The sequence below is a fragment of the Pongo pygmaeus genome, chromosome 5 (assembly GCF_028885625.2).
Source record: "Pongo pygmaeus isolate AG05252 chromosome 5, NHGRI_mPonPyg2-v2.0_pri, whole genome shotgun sequence".
Lineage (NCBI taxonomy): Eukaryota > Metazoa > Chordata > Mammalia > Primates > Hominidae > Pongo > Pongo pygmaeus.
Genome location: NC_072378.2, coordinates 123,514,550 through 123,538,027, shown reverse-complemented (window position 1 = coordinate 123,538,027; position 23,478 = coordinate 123,514,550). Strand labels below are relative to the sequence as shown.

At 33.7% G+C, this 23,478-nt stretch overlaps 1 protein-coding gene across 1 annotated transcript in view; it reads left to right on the top strand.

The window, feature by feature from the left end:
• Window positions 1-23,478, top strand: part of TRDN (triadin) — a 421,845-nt gene that overhangs the window by 298,605 nt on the left and 99,762 nt on the right. Inside the window, exons 23-24 of the mRNA XM_054492187.2 lie at window positions 1,279-1,329; window positions 16,634-16,672. Coding sequence (XP_054348162.2) covers window positions 1,279-1,329; window positions 16,634-16,672 — 90 coding nt within the window. The remainder of the gene's footprint in view (window positions 1-1,278; window positions 1,330-16,633; window positions 16,673-23,478) is intronic.

The following is a 23,478-nucleotide window of genomic DNA, read 5'->3' as shown; positions in this document are numbered from 1 at the left end:
CATTTCACAACACATTCATCCTTTTGGCTTAGCCAGGAAGTGCAAGAGCAGTAAATTACCCCCATCAGCTTGAAAAACAGTTAATGAAGCTTTCCAGTGTGTTTGTTCAATTCATGGCTCTTGATTTCATCTTCATATGCTGAAGTATAGAAAAAATAGCCCTATTTATACATAGCACCGTAAATAGCAACATGGGCATTTATTTGTCACCAAAGACATTTAAAAAAATTCTACATGCTTATGGATATCTAAAGCTACAGCTTACCCGACAAGAAAATTTTGCTTTGAAAGATACAGTTCTTTTAATAAAACCTCAAAATCAATTCTTAATGCATCCAAAACTATCTGGACTCAGTTAATTCTAAGTGATTACTAGAGTGGCATCTCCATTTACAAGCACCACCGTCATAGTCTCTGTATTTTCACCCAAATAATATGGTGGGAATAGAAAAAGGGACAGACAGGATAGATCTCTTTCTTTCCCTTATAATTGCGTTAAAAGTCATTTTCATCCATAAAATATATATTGAGCTTTAATGTTGCAGAGGAAACATAAAATGTGTTTATGTTTTATTTTTTATTAGGCTGTTAAATGTAATGATGTTCAAGACATTGCCCATATATGTGTCTGGAGCCCATAATATGGTCTGAATCACATTGAAGATGTGTTTGGAAGGTGGTAGAATAAGTAAAGTTTTATTTGAGTTACTTCAACCAAGGCCTTCATTTTGAAGACTTTGAAAGTTTATAGGTAAAATTGTCTCCTAGCTGAAATTGTCTCTCAAATTTTATTTTAGTCTCATTCTCAAGTTTAACTTGAGTCTGAAGACTAAAACACCACTACATACATGATATGTGCAGGATTTTCTATTTGGTTGTTTATTTTTTTGACAAAATGTGAGCTAAAAGAAATAAACTGGCTTTGTGCTGATTAAACAGTTTTGGAAGACTTCTGCATGCTGAAGTCATGTGATTTTTAAAAACTACAGATAAATAAGGTCCTATCCATCCAAATATTCATTCTCTTAAATAAACAAGTAGATTATAACTGTTGAACAACTTATGTTTGTGCTAAGGAAAAATGATCAGTTTATGGCTTATTTTATTCTATACTGTTGTTCCTTTGTCCCTATATGAGTAAAATCTTTTTTAAAGTGCATTATAAAATTTCCACTTACTTTCAGCTTACTGATACTTTCAGCTTACTGACTTCATTATATAGGTATCTGAAAATCTCTTTGTCTTGGCTTCAAATAAACGTCCGATGTTTCTTTTCAGAACCTATGAAAGGGAAAGAAGAGAAAGTTCCAGCTTCCCTAAAGGAAAAAGGTAACATTACACAATGAAATGTGAAGCCACATTGATCTGCCTTTTGCATATTCAGTTATTTGCAACAAAGTAATGAATCATTTCATTTTCAGGCTTTCAAAACCATAGCTTTAATTTGCCTTCATGTGTTTTTAAGCAAAAGAAAAAAGATTTATATTCCATCATTAAATTCTAAATTGTACTATGAAACAAAAAAGGAAAGTGTAGCTGCATCAGAAATACTGCAAAAATTTTAAAAAGTCTTATGCTATTCTGATTCCATGGGTCTGTAGTGAAATGGAGGAATCTACATTTTATAAGTATCCAAAGGGGGAATCTTAGGAATAGCCATGGAAACCAAAGATTTAAGATAAAATGAAATAGTAAAAATTTCTCAGTGAAATCTTTTGATTCTGTAAGTTCATATATAATAGAATCCTAAACATATTGTATAGCTGTAGTCCAATCCTCTTGTCTTGCAGACAAATGAAGCCCAAATAGTCAAGACCTTTTTCAAAGTTATGGTTTATAGTGGAGACAGCATTAGAACTTCAATCTCCTAAATCAAGCACTGTTCTTTTTCTAATGTGCCGTGTTGCATCTCTAGCCTTTCCATTGTGATAGGCTTGAAATAAGATGGATTCTGATATGCCATACATCAAATTATGTCCCCTAAAACACAAATAAACTTGCCAAATTCAACGTAAAACATTAAATTTCTAACTAATACAAGTATATTCTGTGGGCATGGCATTGTGCTCAGAGTTGTCTAATATTTCCTGGTGTCAAAGTAAACGTTAAAAATTTTCCATTGTGCCCATGTTAATGAGTCACTGAAATTATAAAAACCATGTAATATACTTACTATTGTGAATGTTAGAAGAAGAGCCTGTTTCCCAGTAAAATATTGACCACACTTAGTAGAGGGACTTAGCTGTACAACTTTCATCTTACTGGGATTTTTTTATTGATAAGAGAAGGATTTCTGGTGAGCTTACATAAGCACGGATTGGGGTTGGAAGTGGTATGGAGATCAGCGGGAGAGGAAAGCTGACAGAAAGATCAGTAAGAAGAATGAAGGATGCATGGAGAGCCCCCATTAGTGAGTGTAGCAATGTGTAAAACTATAGCCTTAAGTCATACTTTCCTAATTTTGCAATTAATGTTAAAATAAACATAATTGTTATTTAATGAAATGTAAGAACACAACATGATTTTTTTTTTCAGCTCCATATGCACCTAATTAAAAAAAGATTTAAAGCAACATAGCTTCAAACCTATTAAGGCACTTATGCCTTCTTTTAGAAATGTGTTATTATAACTAAAACTTTCTTTTCACCAGCTTTTATGACAGTTACTTTATTGCTATACATTATTTTGTTATTTTGATGTAATACATAAATTATTATATTTTGCCTTGCAAGAGGATTCATATATGTTATGAATGTCAAACAGGCAGATACATAGTGCTACATTTTAGTATTCAAAGTTTAAATTAATTGAGAAAGGTAAGAAAATATCCTGGACTTACCGAAACATTAATTCATCTTAAGTAAATTCTAGGTATCTTTAACATAATCTTACTGTTGGTTGACTTGGATATTATATAACAATGTAAGTTGAAATGGTTAGATACCATTAAGTAATTTAATCACACAATGATGCTATATTTCTTTTGCCAATATAAGGTGGAAATATTTTTAAAAGGTGCGAACAGGAATATTACATATATCAATATTTTTATTTTAAAAGTTTAGTTTTTATTTATTTTAGTCTCTGATGTCTGGAAATATATTCTCAAAGAATCTTCTTCTACTCTTCCAAGTATCTTCTTTCCATAATCCCATACCAGGTGGTTGGATCTAGCACCAGCCATTTCATCTTTAGAGATATTAGTGATGGGGACGGGGCAACATATATCATGTTGAAGAAGATGCATTAGCTAATTCCTCAGTTTTACTTCATTGTACCATTTTCTTCCTAATTTTTAGTAAGGGCTATGACTAGACAATGGTTTGTACAAAAAGACAAATAAATGTAATCACCAGACTAATTATTTTAAATCCCATTTTATTATTATTATCATCATCATTATTATTATTATTATCATTATTATTATTATTATTTTAGAAATTGAGCCCTTAAATTACTGTCAGGATTTTAATTAGTCATTTTTATTTTTCCCATTTAGAGTGACAGTGATGTCTCCTAGAAATTTGCCAGAATATTAATGGTGCTTTAAAATTTTATGCATTGAAATTCTTCTTCTTTTTTGTTCCAAATAACCAGCCAAAATTCAGACCTGTGATGCTGAATGTGAATGACAACTCCTGGCGATTTTATCAGCAAAGTGTAATCATATCATGCAAAGTGACTTTAACTTTCACCTGTAGGAGACGTTGTCTCATTAGGCTTTTTTTAGGTTAAAGTTTTAACACTTCTTTTAGTAATTAGAGAGCTCCTTAAAAGGTTTCATTAAAGGAGCATCAGACATAATATGGCAATATCATGCACAATTAAATAAGAAATTAATCTATTATGTGTTAATCTCATAATACTTAAACAGCCACAGCATATTCTTCTTTAAGTAAAGGTAGAACCATGTTCTAATTTATTCTCTTAAATATGATTATGCACTAAACTCTCCTATTGAATTAAAATAAAAATGTTGTTCAGGACTCATGACCAAAGATTCTGATTCAGTAATCATGTAGTGGAGACAAGGACTCTGGCTTTTTAACTCTCATTTTCCAGGAAAATGGAAGTGCATTTTCAAGATTTGAAGGCTCGTCTCATCTTCAGTCCTTAAAATGAAAGATAAATTATAGATGGATAAATTTTAAAAGCCGTAACCATATGCAATCAAGAGGGAAACATTTCATTGGTTGAAAAACAGAGTGAAAACAAGGTAGTAAGCCAAAAAGAAGCTGTAGGGGTGCTGGGCTCTGGATCCTTAAACAGAATTGCTGACCAGGATCACATAAGGCAATAACATTCATTGGAATAAGCAGGGATTTTACACAAGTCTCAATGCAATTAACCAGATACTGAAGTGGAACCCCCATTCAAGAACAGAAGGTGAAAAACAGTTGCTGTAAATAGTTTTCTGGTGCTACAGTTAATAGGAAAGTGCAGGCCCAGGAAAGTGGAGAAAATAAACTCAGCCCCTCATCTAGGACCTGAAGCAAGTCACGTATTGGAATAGAGACTTGTTCAGGAATATCCCTACTAACACTATGAGGCAAGTTTTGGAGCCATCAAAGTGTACTTGGGACTAGAGGCCCAGTGAAAGATTGGTGCGAGAGGAAGAAATCACACAATCGCAATTCTTAGGAAAAAAAGAAACAAAAACGGCAATGACCACAATAATACAGTTCTCAGGCTGAAATACAACCTGAAATTCCAAATCATATGAAAAAAATTAATAGTAAGATAGGTTTTCAGGTGGTGTTGGTGTTGGTTGGGGGGGTGTGTGGTCATTTGGGGCGGCCTCTGCCATCTTTAGTACATGGTTCCAAGTTCTGCCTATGTATTGGCATTGCAGCCAGCACAAAGGAGGAGGAAGTGTGAGGGCTTGCATGCCAGGTGGCATGCATCAGTCTCATCCCCTTGCCACCAGGGAAGATTTAGGTTCCTGATACATTTAACTGCAAGGGATTCTGGGTGAGAGAAGGAATGAAGAACAAGTTGTGTTGGCTAGTCAGGGTTTTCTGCCATTATATGCCTTTCTATATGTTTGAAGATTATTATAACAGTATGGAGAAAATATGGAAAATATGGAGTGATTTAGACTAGGTTGATAATACGGTTTATGGGAGAGATACAGCATTTTAAAATGATTTTGACTAAACAAAACAATGCAAAAATCAATGTGCATGAATATGTGTAATATGATCACATATATGCACTTATATAACATTACAAATTATACATATGTACTTATGTTTAAATATTAAATATAAAACACACCAAAAATGTCATCCTGATTTCAACATTGTATCAGATATAGTACCAATGGAGAAAAAGTATAAGAATTGAAAAAGGATAATCAAAGTTGTTGTATTTGCAGAAAAGTCATCTTCATAAATATTCCAAATTTACCCACCAACAAAATATTAGTATGAATAAGAGAAATTAGCAAAACTTCTTGATATAAGATCATCCTATGAAAATTAATGTTTAGCTTTTCTAAACATAAGTGATGAATAATTCAAAAATTTGTTAGTTCAGGGTACTCTATTCACAGTGGGAACAAACTCTGTTACAAAGAATAAATGTATCTAAATATTGATGACATTTTCATGTAAAAATAATGAAAAAATTTTGAAATCCATTTTTAAAGGCTTGAATAAGTGAAGCAATATTTCCTTTTCCTATCTGGAAGTGATCATTTCCCTTTAATGTATAGATTCATATAAAAAATATCAACGGTATTTTTAGAGTGGAAAAAAGTTTTCTTAAATGTCTTTAAACTTGAAAGGACAAAAATAAGAAAATTTTTTTTGAAAAATAATAAGGTGGAATTGCCTGACCAAATATAGCTATTTTTTATAGAATTGCTTTAATTAAAACGATGTGGAAATAGTACGGGTATAGAAACGCACACTGAGAGAACGTAACAGCGAGCCCAGAAATGAAGCCCTAAATGTAGGAAAATACATTAGATGACAGATGTATCATTGAGAAAATAAATGGAAAACCACACTTGCTTCTCATGTAGGAAAAAATTTAAATTCCGCTCTCATATTTGCGCAAAAAGAAATTTAAGACATCTTCAAGACTTGATGCTAGAAGACAAACTTCAAACATTCAGGAAAATAGAGAAGAATACATATATAGCTTTTGGTTACAGTAGAATTTCTTAAGACACAAAGAGAGCAAATCCAGAAGAGGAAGATTAGCCACACATTAGAAAAATATATTGCAATGCATATAATGAACAAAGAAAAATAACTGATATTTTAAAAATCTGCAGATTTTATTTTTAAAATGAAAGCAAGCACTTAAAATTTAAAATTTGCCAGTTTCTATTTGTTTTAAAAATAGCTAATTGAGCAAATGACAAAATAATAAATTTATGATCACTGAAAAATGTGGGCGATATTTGTAATCAGTACTTCTTGGTTAATTTATAATGTGGGCTAAAAATTTATTTCTATGACACAGTTCAATTCAAATGGATGATAGAGAAACAATAGCTGAAATCTATCTAAACTACATGAAGTTTTGTATAGGGCATTTATGTAAACCAAACATTAATAGCAGGTGTATGTCTATAAGAAAATTTGGGTGACTTTAAGAGAAATATTAATATACTCAGAATTCAATCCATGGACCTGATAATATTTTAAAAAGTAGAAATACGTTTCAAAATTGCTTCAACATGTTAGAAGCCAGATTCAATCAAAATGAGATGCTACAGTGAGGTGAGATGGGACTTTGAGATGGGATACTAGAAAAGGACATGCATAGAATATAAGACTATAAATCTGTTTTACACCATGCTGAATTTGAGGTATTTTTAGGACATTCTAGTAGAAATTTAGAGCTGGAAGTTGGCTATTTGGGTGTGAGTATCAGAAAATATATTTGGGTTGGAGATACACTTGTGAACCTGTATTCTGAATTTGAAGATGTTGGCATGCCTTGCATGGGTGAGATTTCTTATGGAAAGAGCCAGGAGTAAGAGAAATAGTGTTAGTAGGGAATAAAGTTAAGTCTCAAAATTGAGGAACCCTAAACCTTCTTCTTAACATGAGTACTACCAACAAGCTTGAAGTCCAATACTAGTAATCACTCTCTCTGCTATTTATTTTACAGAAATTGGTAATTTTGCATGTTCAGTTGTCACTAGTTTTTGTGTCTCATTGCAAAGGTACAATGTTGTTTCTATAAGCACTATTTTAATATTGATTAATTCAGATACAAACCTGCAGGGGAAAGCTCAATGATTTATTGAAGGAGTATGTGTTGTATAGTCTGCTTTTATAAGAAAGAATCAAGACAGTTGGTCTCAGAGGCTTATCCCTAAAGGTACCTTTCAGAATAAGTTAATTCAACGTATGCCATAGTAAACTTAACCAGTGTTTTTGTCTTGCTACATCTAGAGACCACAAATATTCCCGTGTCCAGTGATTAACATTAAAAGGTAGAGTTTTGTCCCCAAAGTTCCAATTTTAAAGTTATTTAGTGTTCTGATTCTGTTTAAACTGATAAAACGGATTTATTTTGTCTTTTGAAACTGATAACTCTAAGAAGATTCAATTAATCTATATATTTTATTCACTACTCTAAATTTTTAAAATGTTCCAATAGTATTGCAATTCACATATGTCATCTTCACTCATGTCATTGTCCTCCTCTACGAAATATTAGAACTTGCAGTAAAATATTTTCATAGTCTAATACTGGGTCTAGAATATTTGGTTTAGTAATCAACATTAGTACTTTAATTTTTCTGTACTTTTTCTGAGTTTTTTGGTGCCTAGTCTCTATTACAAATTATTAGCATGATTTAATTCTGCTCTGAAGTATTTTAAGGAGAAATATTACAACTATCATGTTAACAGTGAAGAAATTGATGCCCAAAGATTAAATGATTATCCAAGATTTTTATGCTGAATTAGCTACTTAGTATCAGACTTAATAACCACTAAAAATAATCTTATTTTTCTTTTTTTAAATATTGGAATATAAATTTTTGTCTTTGTAATAATTTTATTGTGTTTGCTAGGAATGAAGGAAGGTTACAGATAATCTGTTGATTAATAAAAAAAGACCAATCAGGATTCTAAAGAATAAAATCTTAGAAGATGCCTTTAAAATCCACGATTACTCATTTTCTGAAGAATTGTTAAAGTGAAAGTTGGACCCATAACAGTAGCACTTTCACTTTAAGCAGCAATTTACAGCCTAACACATTTCTTGTTATGTCCATTATCCCAAAATGCCAAGTTGATAGGATGGAAAGAGGTCATATATTATTTTCAAAGTATTTGAGGGGGCCAAGATTTTCTCTGCAAGCATTAGCTATACAAAAGTATTGTATCCAAGCACTGAGAATTTTTATTTTCTTCATCCAAAATGTTAATATGCAGCAACATGTGTACAGCTGTATGAAGGTGAAATACATGGGCAACTCTAAGTATAGAGCTCCAATATTCATTCCTTGGTATTTTTTAAATATCAGCCCTCATTCAAAAGGCAGAATTGAATGAAAGAATGGGTCGCTATCTCACTGCAACCCGTCTTATCACTCCAAGCTATTTTATGCATATGTTCTAATATGCTTCTCTCCTTGAAGGTTTTTTTGTTTTGTTTTGTTTTGTTTTGTTTTGTTTTTTGTTTTTTCTTTTAAGAGATGAGGTCTTGCTGTGTTGCTCAGGCTGGCCTCAAACTCCTGGGCTCAAGAGCTCCTCCTGCCTCAGCCTCCTGAGTACCTGGAATTGTAAGCATGCACCACACACCTGGCTTCTGTCCATTAACATTTTAAAAAATATATTATTTCTACTGTAAGTCATCTATTATTTTTACATTTTTGAACAAGATATAAGATGATTCATACTTAAACCTATGACATTTTATTTACTTAATTGATTATTCTGACTTCAAAATTGATTATTCTTACTTCAAATTCAAGAAAATCGATACTGGTACCCAGAAAAACAAGCAAGAGTCTAGTGACTTCCCCTCAGTAAAGGAAAACTAAGGAATGCCTGCTTATTTACCTTGGTAAGCAGCTTTTGCACAACTTTCTGAACTCATTGAATGGTTTAAAGTCAGCAGGCTCATTAGTTGAAATATTTCCAACTCGCCATCTGCCATCTTCAAATAACATCACAGGGCCTGGTTCTGACAATTTCTGCAGGACCTACAAATGCATGCAGCCACCTCCAATTATATCTTACCTATTTTAAATGCACACTCTTCACACTGGGAAGCTTCAGGGAAGGAAAAAATAATGAGGCGCATATAAGTAGGCATAAAAGAAAGAAGAGATAAAAGCAGAGTGACACTATCAGAAGTGTGGTACATTGCATTTAGCATATACAAAAGACAAAAGACCATGAAAATGAAATGATGACAGAATAAGGCAGGGACAATGTATGCATTTCAGCATTCTGTGCTGAAAAGAGAGAATGCCCTGTGGCCCATTTTATGTTTTTAATGTCCACTCAGCAAAGTTTTTCTGTAAGCATCAAACTCCTTTGGGAATTTTGCCAAGGAAAGATTGCAGAATCAGGACTTAGGCATAAAGCATTGAGTCATGACTTAAGCGCCTGCATTACAAACTGGAGCCATTTTAGAACTACACCTACAGAAACTTATCAACCACAATTGTTTTTGTTTTGTTTCTGTTGTTGACTTAATGGGTCTGAGAGATGTGTGAGAGAGACAGAGACAGACACAGAGGGACAGAGAACATGTGTGTATGGAGGTGTGCTTGTGTGTGTGCCTATGTGTTATGGGAAAAGCAGTGATGTCAGTAGTTTGAGGCTCTTGCTTCCTGAAATAACTAACAATAGACAAATTAGTTCGTGTAGCCACTCTGAATAATTTTACTAGACAGACAAATTAAATATAAATATCTGAAGATAATGTGCACCAGGGTTCAACATCTGGTGTGTCAGTTCTAATGTGCTTCTCCATACATGTAAGGGTTTTGGATAGTGAGACAGGGATTCTGCTTCATATTTTGGTTTAAACACCCTAAAAATGAAGTTAGCATTTTGATTTTCCTGTCATTTTGAAACAGCATTTTAATTTTGTTATATATCCATAACAATTTTTGAGTGTTCACATAATGTTCTGTGGCTATTCTAGGCAGTGAGGCTCCAAAGACGAAAAGACATATTCCCTGTCCTCAAAGATCTCACAAGACAGTGAAAAAAGGTGGGACAGGCCAAGTGTGGCGGCTTATGCCTGTAATCCCAGCACTTTGGGAGGCTGAGGCAGGTGGATCACGAGGTCAGGAGATCGAGACCATCCTGGCTAACATGGTGAAACCCCATCTCTACTAAAAGTACAAAAATTAGCTGGATGTGGTGGCGGGTGCCTGTAGTCCCAGCTGCTGGGGAGGCTGAGGCAGGAGAATGGCATGATCCCAGGAGGCGGAGGTTGCAGTGAGCCGAGATTGCGCCACTGCACTCCAGCCTGGGCGACAGAGTGAGACTCCATCTCAAAAACAATAATAATAATAAAAAAATTTAAAAAAAAAGAGCTGGGACAGGGGAAAAGTGAAGTGTTCACCAATGCTCCCTTCAATAAGGCAGGCCAAATTTTCATCCAATCAATGGAGATCTGTTATTTCAATATTAGTACTTGAATACTCAGGAAATATTTGTTAAATTATTTAGTCTAATTCTAGCCACAAATTCCTGAGATAATTATAATGTTTCCATTTCAAAAGATAAGAAAATGGAAATTTGGAGAGTTTCAGAGATCACGTATTAGATTATTTGGTTAAAAAGGAAATAAATTTCAAACTGAGGAATTGTTTGCTTGGTTAGCTTTTGCCTGTTTGTTTGTTTTTCTTCAACTGCAGTGGCAAAAATGATCTCTGCAACTCCTTGACATGAATGAGGTTGAACTATCACTTGAGAATATCATCACCTTGCTTCTTCATTATGCATGGAAGGATTCCTCAGTTCATGAGCAAAGATGATACTAATTCAGAAAGATAATCAGGGAAAATGGGAGCACAGAGAATGCATGAAGTGTCAAGACCATATGGATGTGGCTAAATAAGAGAAAGGAAAATGTTAAACAGTCAGTAAAATATTGAAGTACAGAAATGTACAGCCAGATAAGATGAAAAGCTATGTAGTAGCAGATGCTGTGTGTTGGTCCGCTGTGTGACCTCACCCAAAGTTAGAACAGTTTCTTCTTTTGGCAATCTATGAACTGAAGAAGTTCAAAATCAAACTCAAAGGCAGTGAAATCTTGTCTTTTTCGCAGTTATATTTATCTGGACCACAAAGCATTGTGTCTGCAGCAGAAGAAATCAGATACCATCTAGTATAGCAGACTGAATCTTTGCAAAATAAGCATTCCTCTTAAGACTTACTTAGGGAGGCTTATCCCATATCTGAAACATTGAAGTCAAGCTATTTGGAGTGACAGTATTTCTATATTCCATGCAGTACTTCCTCATGAAGAAAACAGAATGTGGAAGAGTGTGAGTGTGTGTGTATGCAGGCACACACGCATTGCATCACATTTTCTTTTTAATAATATAGTTAGGACCACAACAAATTTGTGAAATTGCATGTCTTTGTGTGTAGTAGTGGTAATAGTAGTAATAGCAAGTAGTAGTAGTAGTAGCAGGTTTTCATCAAAGTCCAGATATTCAGGAGATCCTGAATAAAAAAAGGCCCAAATAACGGAAAAGCCATGGGTTTGGAATAAACATATGAATGTTGCTTATAACAAAATGTTTTTTTTATTTTAAAATACGTATTGTATTTAAGATTGTGTTAGAAAAGTGCGAGAAAAGTAGTTTAAAATATCGGTGAAATGATTGACATCCACCGTTTGCTTTCTACCTGGCACCATTCTAAGTACTTCACATGTAGTGTTTAATTTTCACAGCAATCCTGTTTGCATTAACGTGAAAATAGAAGCAGTGAGAGTTACTTGCCCAGGTCACACAATTGCCTGATGTGGATCGAGAACTGGTGTCTGGCAGTGTGATTTTAGACCTATGTCTTTAGCCACCACGTTTTCCAGACCCCCTCATACTGAAACTCACCTATGGTTGACCAGCGATAACACTGCTAATGTTCCTTTGTATATTTTACAGGAGTAGGTTTTGTGACCTGCTTTTAAATATGACATCTTCCCATGTCATTAAATATTGAATACTACTCCAGGAGTGTGTGAGAGAGTTATTCATTTTCTATCAATGCTCAGACTGCTTAGTTTTACCAGCTCAATGTAAGAAACTGTATAATACAATTCATGATTTAAAGACTGGCTGGAAAAAAATAAACCTCTGTGACTATATTGTATATGTTAATTATAATCCTAATGACTATTAGTAGTTTGTGTAGATAATACAACATAGATAATATAGACAGACTACTTATAAGAAGTAGAATGTGGTGTGCTATATAGTTTTTACGTATTAAATGCTTCAAAGCTTTTAATTCTATCTGTAGCAACTGTAGTTATAGAAGTGTGTTGAAGCGCTTAAAACTTTGAAAACAGAATTCGAATCCCAGTTTTGCCACTTACTAGGGAGTATATATTTAAACATATTATTAAGTCTCAGTATTGCTATCTGTAAATTGAGTCTAATAATAACATTTACCACATAGGAGTGGTATGTAAGGATTATGTAATTTGTCCATTTTTTCAACAAGTATACGTTGATCTCTCTTTTGTGAAAAGAACAGTCTAAGCACTCTCATGTATTAGGGAAAATAAAAAAATCATCCCAGGACTCATGAAGTTTATATGCTATTGGAGTTAAAAAGCTAATAAACAAATGAATATTTAATATTATAGCAACAAAATATAGATAACATATATAATATACTTACCTTAGAGACTACCATGTGGCAAATGCAAAGTGTCATTGGTGCAAAATAATAATAATTATTATTTTATTTTATTCCACATGTAAGGTATCTATGTGCTAAAGAAGCAACTGTGATAATAAAATAAATCGAGAAAAAAATCAATGATATTTAGCTTTTGCCTTGCAAAGTACTTAAAATAGAGGCATTCTGAAAATAATGCATATTCTTGGGATTTATATATTGAATAAATTTATTTCTTTTCTTTTTATGAAGACAAAGCAGAGACTCCCAAACAGAGTTTGTCTCCACTGCTGCCATTCTGACTTAAGCACTTGCATGCTGAAGTTTCCGTCTGCTTATTCTACTTGAAAACACTATTGATGACATTGAAAAATCACTAATGAAGCTCCCTTCCCCAGGCCCATCAGCAATTTACATTTCACAAATGAAATCAACAGCCTGGAAAAGTCAGTGCTGCATAGGAAATGGCAGGCTGCCTGCCTCAACAACTTAGCATGAGGACTCTTTGGTTCCATATTTCCCCAATGCTTGTACGTGTAGCCCAAAATGAAGGGCTTCAGTGGCAAATGTTTATAGAAATTAGATATTTTATTATTATACAATAATAATTGTGGTAGAAAACAATTAAACAGTGAAGACAGAATGAAAAATAAATGCTCGCCTGCTGTCTCTCTGGCCTCCCAGTCCCAATGGCCAGTATTAACTAATAACTGTCCTTAGTTTCCTGAAGCATCTCATTATAACTTTTTATTAAGCTTCATATATAAAGTTTATATATATACACAGATATGTAAATATATATATATAGAGAGAGAGTTGTTTTTATATGGCTTGAAATAAATCCTAATTAGAAACTGCAATCTCATATGGCTCAAAAAATACTTTACTGTCAGTAGAAATACCATCTACAAAATGAGTGCACTGAGTTCTTAAAAATCAAGTAGCCTAATGAAAGAGCTGCTCAACTTAGAAAATCCATTGCCAATTTCTCACATATCAATTCCTGCCGTGAGTATTCAAGGGTAAAGTCCCAATTCTGTTTAAAAAAAAAAAGAAAATTACTTTGAAAGATCATGCAATTTAAGTTTATGAGCATAATTTAAAAATAGCTAAGCTCTTTATATACATCACTCCTAACTCTCACATCAATTTTACATTATTTTCTCCATTTTAGCAATGACAGAATAAAGACTTGAGGTTTTAAGTAATGCCCAAGGTCACAAAACTTAGGAAATGAGCTTGCTTTTAAAGTCAGATTATAGAACCCAAAAGACGACTCCTCATACACCAAAAGAACTTGTCCTAAGGTCATCTTTAGCATTACTATTCACATAACACTAAAGCCAGTAGTTCTAGTCTAGTAAAAGGGCCCGCAGCCACACGTTAGATAGTACCTTTTCATAAGAGTGCTTACAAAATTCTGTGTACAAGATCGAAGTTGGTTCTGGTTGTATTGTACCCATAGTTGGTAAAAATATTCTCCACAATTTTTATTTTTTCCAAAAGATCGTTTGACAAACATTAAGGCTGAGAAGATTTCATTTCAAGATTACAATAACAGTGTGATTGACAGGAGTGAGAGCCCTGTGCAGAGTGGGAAGCAAGGCTGTTTCAAATAGATACCTGTTATTGCTGAGCAAAATGCTAATGAATTGTGTCCTAGGAATAAAAGATTTAAAATTGTGGGAATTTGTTTCTAAGAAATCCAAATATTCAAATTAGCCATACTTCGGAAACAGAACTAAGAAGGAGACCAAGATCATTCTATCCAGACCTTGGGATATGACCCGGGTGAAGGGAAATAGGTTAGGAAAATGGAATCTTGGTTCCGCCACTTAGAGCTGAATGAGATTCCGCAAACTAACTTCTGTAAGCTTCAGTCACTTCATCTGCCAAATGGGGATTAAAATAGCATGTACTTCATAAAATAATGGAATAATGCAAGTCAACAATTGACCAGGACTTGAGCCATAAGTACTCCAGAAAAAAATAATTCTCATTACTAGAATTGTGCTAATTTGCTTGAAAGTTTAAACTGTACTGTTGACCTAGCATAGATTCAATAAAGACAGAACTATTAGAGAAAAAAAAAGTTGTTTCCTTTCCAGTGGAGCCAAAATCTCATCAGAATTCACCATCAAAAAAGGGAATTGTGTTATTATAGACTAAGTAATTAGATAGGAATTAACTTTAGCCTAAACTGACTGAGACAAAACATAGCACCAGGAAACCCAATAATTGAAGGTATCATTGAATTGTTGGAGGCCATATTTGCTATCGTTGGACACATAAAGACATCACTTTTTTTTTTAAGTTTCTAAAATAAAATATAAATGCAACAGCTATGTGACGTTGAATTTTTATCTCTAGTTCTAGAGGCATAAGATGAATCAATTTCTTCTAGGACTTCAGATACCCAACAGGGAGCCTTTAGTCATTCTATATATTCCATTTATTTCACTCGTTCATTCCTTCAACAATATTCGTTGATCACATACCACATGTCAGATATTTCACCCAGTGCTGATATTTGAGTAATAAACAAAACACAGTTCTTGCACTAATGGAGCTTAAAATCTAAAGAGTGATTACAGACAATAACAAAATTTTCTAAAATACTGTGGCACATAGAAAACATTAAAATAGGGTGTATCTACCAAGCTAAGTGAACGTGTCAAAAAAGGGGAGAAATATGTGCCAAAGAGTGTCAGAGTGCATTAATAGCACTGATACTACTTTTTACAGAAGGTGCATTCAAGTATTATAGGAAGTAGGGTGTAAAAGTCTATGACATTGTTTATTATATAAAATTCTGCAGTTAAACAAATTAGTTTTTAAAATTATAACTACAGAAAATGAGACACTGCTAGACTAAAACCCAAATAAAGCTGGTAGCCTTATCCCTTATACATAGTTTATGCTCTGTAGGTATTCCAACTATGAAGTCAGTTTTTCTGCTGTTTGAAGGGAGGAAAACTGTAATGTACCAGGACTCTTCCATTAACCAGAAGACTCTATAGCAAGAACAGATAATTATAAAGCCCGAGCAAAGTTGGTTAAATAAAAGGATAGACTGGCAACATGAAAATATAGTCAACTATCTTGTTGATTAGGGTTGTGCTATGAATATTACTTGAATAGTTTTAAAAAGGTATGAATTTGTTCTATACTGGTGTTTTTAGAATGCAGAATTTCTGGACAAAAGACATTGTCCTAGGACAATAAGAGAACAAGATACTTTATTTCACTGATTGTTTATATTATTATATTAAATTTAGGTAAAATTGATTTATTTTATAAAATTAATACTAATAGAAATACTAGGAAAACAATAATTATATTAACCACTAGGTGGAGCCCCATGAATTAAATGTATGGTAGTAGAAAACAAAATTGCTTAAGTTGGTCAAATTAGGAAAATTTATGACATTTTTCTTCTGAGCAATTTTTATTAATTTTTTATTTTGCAATATTTTCAGAATGCATAAATTATAAGTCCTGGCTTTTATTAAAGACAAGAAGCCAAATTACTTGATTAGCATGAAACTTTTTTGCAAACTGTATTTTAAAATCAAAGTATTTTTGCTTAAGTTACTTTATAATTTACCAAAGATACATATTCCATTAATATTTTGATAACAGTATATAACTATAATTGAAATTGAAAACAGACAAGAAAAATCAGTGAAGCCTACCTAATAATCCACTTTGTACTGACTATTTTTCAAATGTTATTTTTTTCCCTTTTGTTTGTATGTGTTTATGTGTACGTTTTACCCCAGAACCTAAAACTAAAAAAGATGAAAAGATGTCCAAAGCAGGTAAGCATATTTTGTAAGATTTACATACAAGGAGATGTTCTGTTTGGTTGGAAGAAAGCTAGTTTTACAGTTTTACAATCATGGCTGGATAAATTATTTAGACATCCAAAACATTAAAAAAATACTGATGCTATGTGCCATATATTTTACAAGTAATAAGCAATAAAACTAAATGTATGCTAAAGTTAACAAAAACTCCTTGCTTTCTGGTAGCAGATTTTGGGTAAGTTTATCAAAGCACTAGAACCATTAGCACATACACTGCTCTTTGTTTATTTACTGGGCAATTGAACACTGTTTATGAAATGCTAAAAGGGCACCTTAAATGTCAGAGGCTCCATACAGAGCGTAGCAAATGCCTAAAATTTATTATTATCATGGACTGAGTTTTATGAACCTGTATTTACCTACTTTCAACCATTTTGATCTCCAAAAAAGGAGTCCCACAGGGTTCAACCTAACAGATTAAACACTTTTCTTTCCCACAATTAAATGTGCAAATATTTTATGGAGAAGTAATCCATTGACCTATTGGCCATTAATTTGAAAGCTGAAATACCTTAAAAATAGACTTTCTAAAAACAGGTTTTGCAAGGGAAGAAGTCAAGAGATTAGCTTGGCACTCAAGGCTAGTGATGAAGGTTGAGTGGATGAATATCATAGAATAGGGGAAAATGTAGAAAAGGAAGACACTAAATCCTAAGGAAATTTTCAATTATAGTCTTTCTATGGCTTATCCTAATTCAAGTATTTTGTATCTTTATAAAGAGATTTATATGTTTATATCTATCCAAAAGAAAGTTATATCTATATCTATATCTCTCTGTAGAGTGAAAGTGATACTACATAAAAGCAGACATTCATGCTGTTGGTCTAAAAATTTTTGCATATATTCATTTGCACAAATTTTAATCTATATTTAAGCAGTTATTATAAATCAACCTTCTATGTATATGTTAAATATTAAATTATTAAAGTCATTTCTCTTAAAAGGATTACCGTCAGATCAAAATAAATTGTTTATTTTCTTATTTTTAGTGAATGAGCATGCCCATTTAAAGTAATTTTACGTAATTTTAAAACATGCATTCTTTGGAAGATCAATGAAAAATTGAACAATTTTAAACTGCAGAAAAAAGCATAATAGAGATAAAATGGTATATTTAGTGTTTACATCAAAAGTTACAAATGAACTTTAGATATATCTTCAGAAAAGGAAAAACTGCATACAAAAAATTGCTTTATTATTGTTAGCATTTTTACTGGAGTAGTGAAAACTCACTAATCAGATGAAAGGTGCATTATGTTGTCCTTTCCTGTTTGCATAACATTGTATTTTATGCTTTATTTTACTGATGACATATAATAGAAAAAGTAACATGCACTAACAATTTCCTATTATTAGTTTACATTAAGTATTTATGTCTATTTTATTATTGTTACTTAAATTTTATTTTAAGTTCAGGTGTACATGTGCAGGATGTGCAGATTTGTTACATGGGCAAACGTGTGTCATGGGGATTTGTCGTACCAATTATTTCATCACCCAGGTATTAAGCCTAATATCCATTAGTTATTTTTTCTGATCCTCTCCCTCCTCCCACCCTCCACCCTCCAATTGGCCCCAGTGTGTGTTATTCTTCTTTATGTGTTCATATGTTCCCATGATTTAGCTCCCACTTATAAGTAAGAACATGCGGTATTTGGTTTTCTGTCCCTGCATTAGTTTCCTAAGGATAATGGCCCTTGTTCCATCCATGTCACTGCAAAGGACGTGATCTTGTTCTTTTTCATGACTGCATAGTATTCCGTGGTGTATATGTACCACATTTTATTTATCCAGTCTATCATTGATGGGCATTTGGCTTGATTCTATGTCTTTGCTATTGTGGATAGTGCTGCAATGAACGTATGTATGCATGTGTCTTTATAACAGAAGGATTTATATTCCTCTGGGTATATACCCAGTAATGAGATTGTTGTGTTAAATGGTATGCCACACTGGTCTTTGATGAATCACCACACTGTTTTCCACAATGGTTGAACTAATTTATAGTCCCACCAACATTGTATGTGCGTTCCTTTTTCTCCACAACCTCATCGGCATCTGTTACTTTTAGACTTTAATAATAGCTATTCTGGCTGGTGTGAGATGGTCTCATTGGAGTTTTGATTTGCATTTCTCTAATAATCAGTGATATTAAGCCTTTTTTTCATATGCTTACTGGCTGCATGTCTGTCTTCTATTGAAAAGTGTCTGTTCATGTCCTTTGCCCACTTTTTAATGAGGTTGTTTATTTGCTTCTTGTAAATTTGTTTAAGTTCCTTATAGATGCTGGATGTTAGACTTGCGTCAGACACATAGTTTGCAAAAATTTTCTTCCATTCTGTAGGTTGTCTGTTTACTCTGTTGATAGTTTCTTTTGCTGTGCGGAAGCTCATTGGTTTAATTAGATCCCATTTGTCAATTTTTGTTTTTGTTGCAATTGCTTTTGGCATCCTCATCATGAAATCTTTGCCGGTGCCTATGTCCTGAATGGTATTGCCTCTGTTGTCTTCCAGGCTTTTTATAGTTTTAAGTTTTACATTTAAGTATTTAATCCATCTTGAGATAATTTTTGTATATGGTCTAAAGAAGGGGTCCAGTTTCAATTTTCTGCGTATGGCTAGCCAGTTATCCCAGCACCATTTATTGAATAGGGAATCCTGTCAGTTTTGTCAAAGATCAGATAGTTGTAGGTGTGGAGTCTTATTTCTGGGTTCTCTAATCTGTTCTATCGGTCTATGTCTTTGTTCTTGTACTCTGGGGCACAGCTCCCAGAGGAAGGGCTGCCGTCTTTGCCGTTTTGTGGTCTTCACTGGTGATGCCTCCAGGTACTGGAAAATTTGAGGTAACTAGGGATTGGAGTGGACACCCAGCAAACTACAGAAGCCCTATGGAAAGGAGGCCAGACTTTTAAAAGAAAAACAAAAACAAACAAACAAACAAAAATCTCCATTCAAAGGGCAGCAACCTCAAAGACTGAAGGTAAATAACCCCACAAAGATGAGAAAGAATCAGTGCAAGAACGCTGAAAACTCAAAAAGTCAGAGTACCATCTTCCCTTAAAATGACTATATCACCTCTCCAGCAAGTGATCAGAACTGAGCAGAGTCTGAGATGGCTGAAATGACAGGAGTAGACTTCAGAATGTGGATAAAATTGATCTTCACTAAGCTAAAGGAGCACATTCTAATGCAATGCAAGGAAGCTAAAAATTATGGTAAAACATTGTAGGAGATGACAGACCAAATAGCTAGTATCGAGAATAATATAAGTGACCTGATAGAGCTGAAAAACACAATACAAGCATCTAAAAATGCAATCACAAGTATTAATAGCAGAATAGACCAAGCGGAGGAAAGAACATGTCTATTTTTATATGATATTTGTTTTTAATTTCCTATTATGAAAGATAAATCAGCATTAAGGCATATTTTATTATAAAAATGATCAATCAACAACTTATTGAAAACGTATATTATGCTAATGTCACTACCATATGTCCAGAGTTATGCTTAGTGATATAAAATTTACAAACAAGTGGTAAGATATTATTTCCATTCTCAAAGAATGTAATCAGGGACATAGACATGAGCTATCGAAAGATGGCTACAAGGAAATGATATTAGTGAAGAGTTCCCTAGGAAGTTAGAGAGAGGAGCCATTCCTATAGCCATTCCTAAGTAGCAGTAAGTGAAAAGTTAGTGGAGATAATATATTTAAGCTAGAAATTCAGGAATATACAGTTGACTCTTGAACAATGTGGTAGTTAGGTGCATTAACCCTCATGCAGTTGAAAATCCAGATGTAACTTTTGACTTATCCAAAACTTAACTACTAATAGCCTCCTGTTAACTAGAAGCCTTCCTGGTAATATAAACTAGATGCACAACTATTTGGTATGTTATATGTATTATATGCTGTATTCCTACAACAAAGTGAACTAGAGAAGAGAAAATACTATTTAAAATATCATAAGAAAGATAAAATATATTTACTATTCATCAAGTGGAAGTGTATCATCATAAAGGTCTTCATCCACGTCTTCATGTTGAGTAGGCTGAGGAGGAGGAGGAAAAGGACGGGTTGCTCTTGCTCTGTCAGGAGTGGCAGAAGTCGAAGAGGCGGAATAAATGCAAATGGGTCAGAAGTGTAACTTTACAGAATGCATGGTAATTTCTGTCTAACTTTTTTGCTTTCTCACTTCTCCAAAAATGTTTCTAGATAGTACCAATCCTTCTTCCAGCATTTACTTTACTGAAGCAATGCTTCATGTAAGGGTCCATGTTGTAAAATAAGTTAAAGCAGTCTTGAGTAACTGGAACCCCTCTGTCAGATTCTCTAATGCCAATATATTTCTGGTACTACTTCTTCCAAGTCTGCTACCTCTTTGTCTGGTACTCATTCAGAGGTACTCATCTTCATTAAGTTATCTTCTATTAATTCCTCTGGCATGGTGTGTATTAGTGCTTTAATCTCTCCAAGACCTGAATATTGAAATCCTTCACCTCCCACCTTTTTTGCCATATCTACTGTCTATTTGATGATATTTTTGATTGACTCTGTCATACATCGTGCGAAGTCATGCACAACATATAAATACAGTTTCCTCCAACAGAAACATTCTGATTCAAGCTTGATGGCTTTCATGGCTTTTTCCTCCAACGAAGATGACACCTTCAATAATACAATTCTTCCAGACTTTCATGATGTTCTGTCTGTCAAATGTCTCTTCTATAGCAGACAATCCTTTCCATAAAGAACCATGTTTGATGACCCTTAAAAGTTCTTATGGCCTACTGATCTAGAGACTGAATTAGAGACATTTTGTTTGGGGGCAAGTAGACCACTTCAACACCTTTGGTGTGGAACTCAAGAGAGTCGTGGGTGGCCAATGGCATTATTCAATTATTAAGAGAATGTTAAAAGGCAACTGTTTACTGGCAAGGTACTTCCTGACTGCAGGGACAAAGCATTGATGGAGCCACTCCATCAAAATATTTCTGATATGGCTTGGCTCTGTATCCCCAGCCAAATCTCATCTCAAATTGTAATCCCCATAATCCTCATGTGTTGAGGGACGGATTGGGATGGAGGTGATTGGATCATGGGGGCGATTTCCCCCATGCTATTCTCATGATAGTAAGTTCTCATGAGATCTGATGGTTTTATAAGTGTCCGGCAGTTCTTTTTTCACACTTGCTTTCTCTCGTCTGCTGCCACGTAAAATGTTCAGGCTTCCCTTTCTGCCATGATTGTAAGTTTCCTGAGGTCTCCCCAGCCATGTGAACTATGAGTCAATTAAGCCTCTTTTCTTTATAAAATTACCCAGTCTTGGGTATTTATTTTAGCAGTATGAAACAGACTAATACAGGTTCTCATTGTCCAGGTCTTCTTCTTGTACAATCAAAAGATTTGAAGCTGGTGTTTATGTTTTCCCTTCAGGGCTTGGGGGTTAGCATATTTCTAGATAAAGTCAGTCCTGGTCATAAACCCAACTGCATTTGCACAGAACAGTAGAGTTAACTTGTCCCTTCCTGCTTTAAATTCTGGGGCTCAATTCTCTTTCTTACTAATGAATGTCCTTTGTAGTATTATTTTTTTCCAAAATGGGTCACTTTCCTTTGCATTAAAAACCTGTTCAGGCAGAAATCCTTTCTTCTCAATGATTTTCTTAATGGTGTCTGAGAACTTTTCTGCTGCCTTCTCTTGGTTGGCTGAACCTTCTTCTCCTATTGTTGTGACATTTTAAAAAAAGCCAAATCTCTTTCTAAAATTATCAAACCATCTGTTGCTAGTATTAAATTCTCCAGCTTTACATCCTTCACCTTTCTTTTTCTTTAAGTTGTCATATAATGACTTCATTTTTTCTTCAATTATGATAGAGTCTATAGGAACAACTTTCTTATAGCAATCCTGCACCCACATAAAAGCTACATTATCAAAATGAGAGAAAAAAGTATTTTGCAATAAGTACAAGGTTTTCACTCCTGCTGCTGTAGCTGCAATGAAGATTTCACAAATTTCCTTTTCTTTTTGAATAATTATCCTTATGCTGGACTTATATATCTTGAAATGGTGGACAATCACAACTGCAGACCTCAATCTACAGTACCTATCAAGCAATTCAAATTTTTCCAGTAATGTTATGACATTTTTATGCTTCTTTGGAGGATTTCCAGCATATGGCACTTCATATTGGTCCCATCATTTTAGTCAAGGTTTATGGTATTGCACTAAAAATGATAAATAAGAACTACAAAAAATCACCTTTTACTGAAATATGCAATTTACTGGACAGGTGAACTGCTCATGCAGAGATTAATGTCACACAGCATTTTAAACAGCTACCCACAAAACTTCAGTTCATCACAATAGTAGCAAGAGAGGCTACAAAATCACTACAGTAGTACAGTATGTACTACAGTTAATTTTATGCAGTTATCATTTAATACTGCATCTTTACATTTGTTTACCTTTCTCTTGACTGTGCATGGCACCTTGTATGATCTGGAAGTGTTTATAGTGGAAGTTTAGACAAATTTTATCTTTTTATAATTGATTTATATATTTGTATATTTTATGGTAACAGATGACAAAACAGACTAGTACCTATATATATTTTATGCAGTTATGATATACCTCTGTATTTTTTTATATTTTTACACAACACAGTTCATGTGTGTTTTTTCAAATTGTTGCAAACCTCCCCCAAAATTTTACTGAAAAATAACTATGTATAAGTGAACCTGCCCAGTTCAAA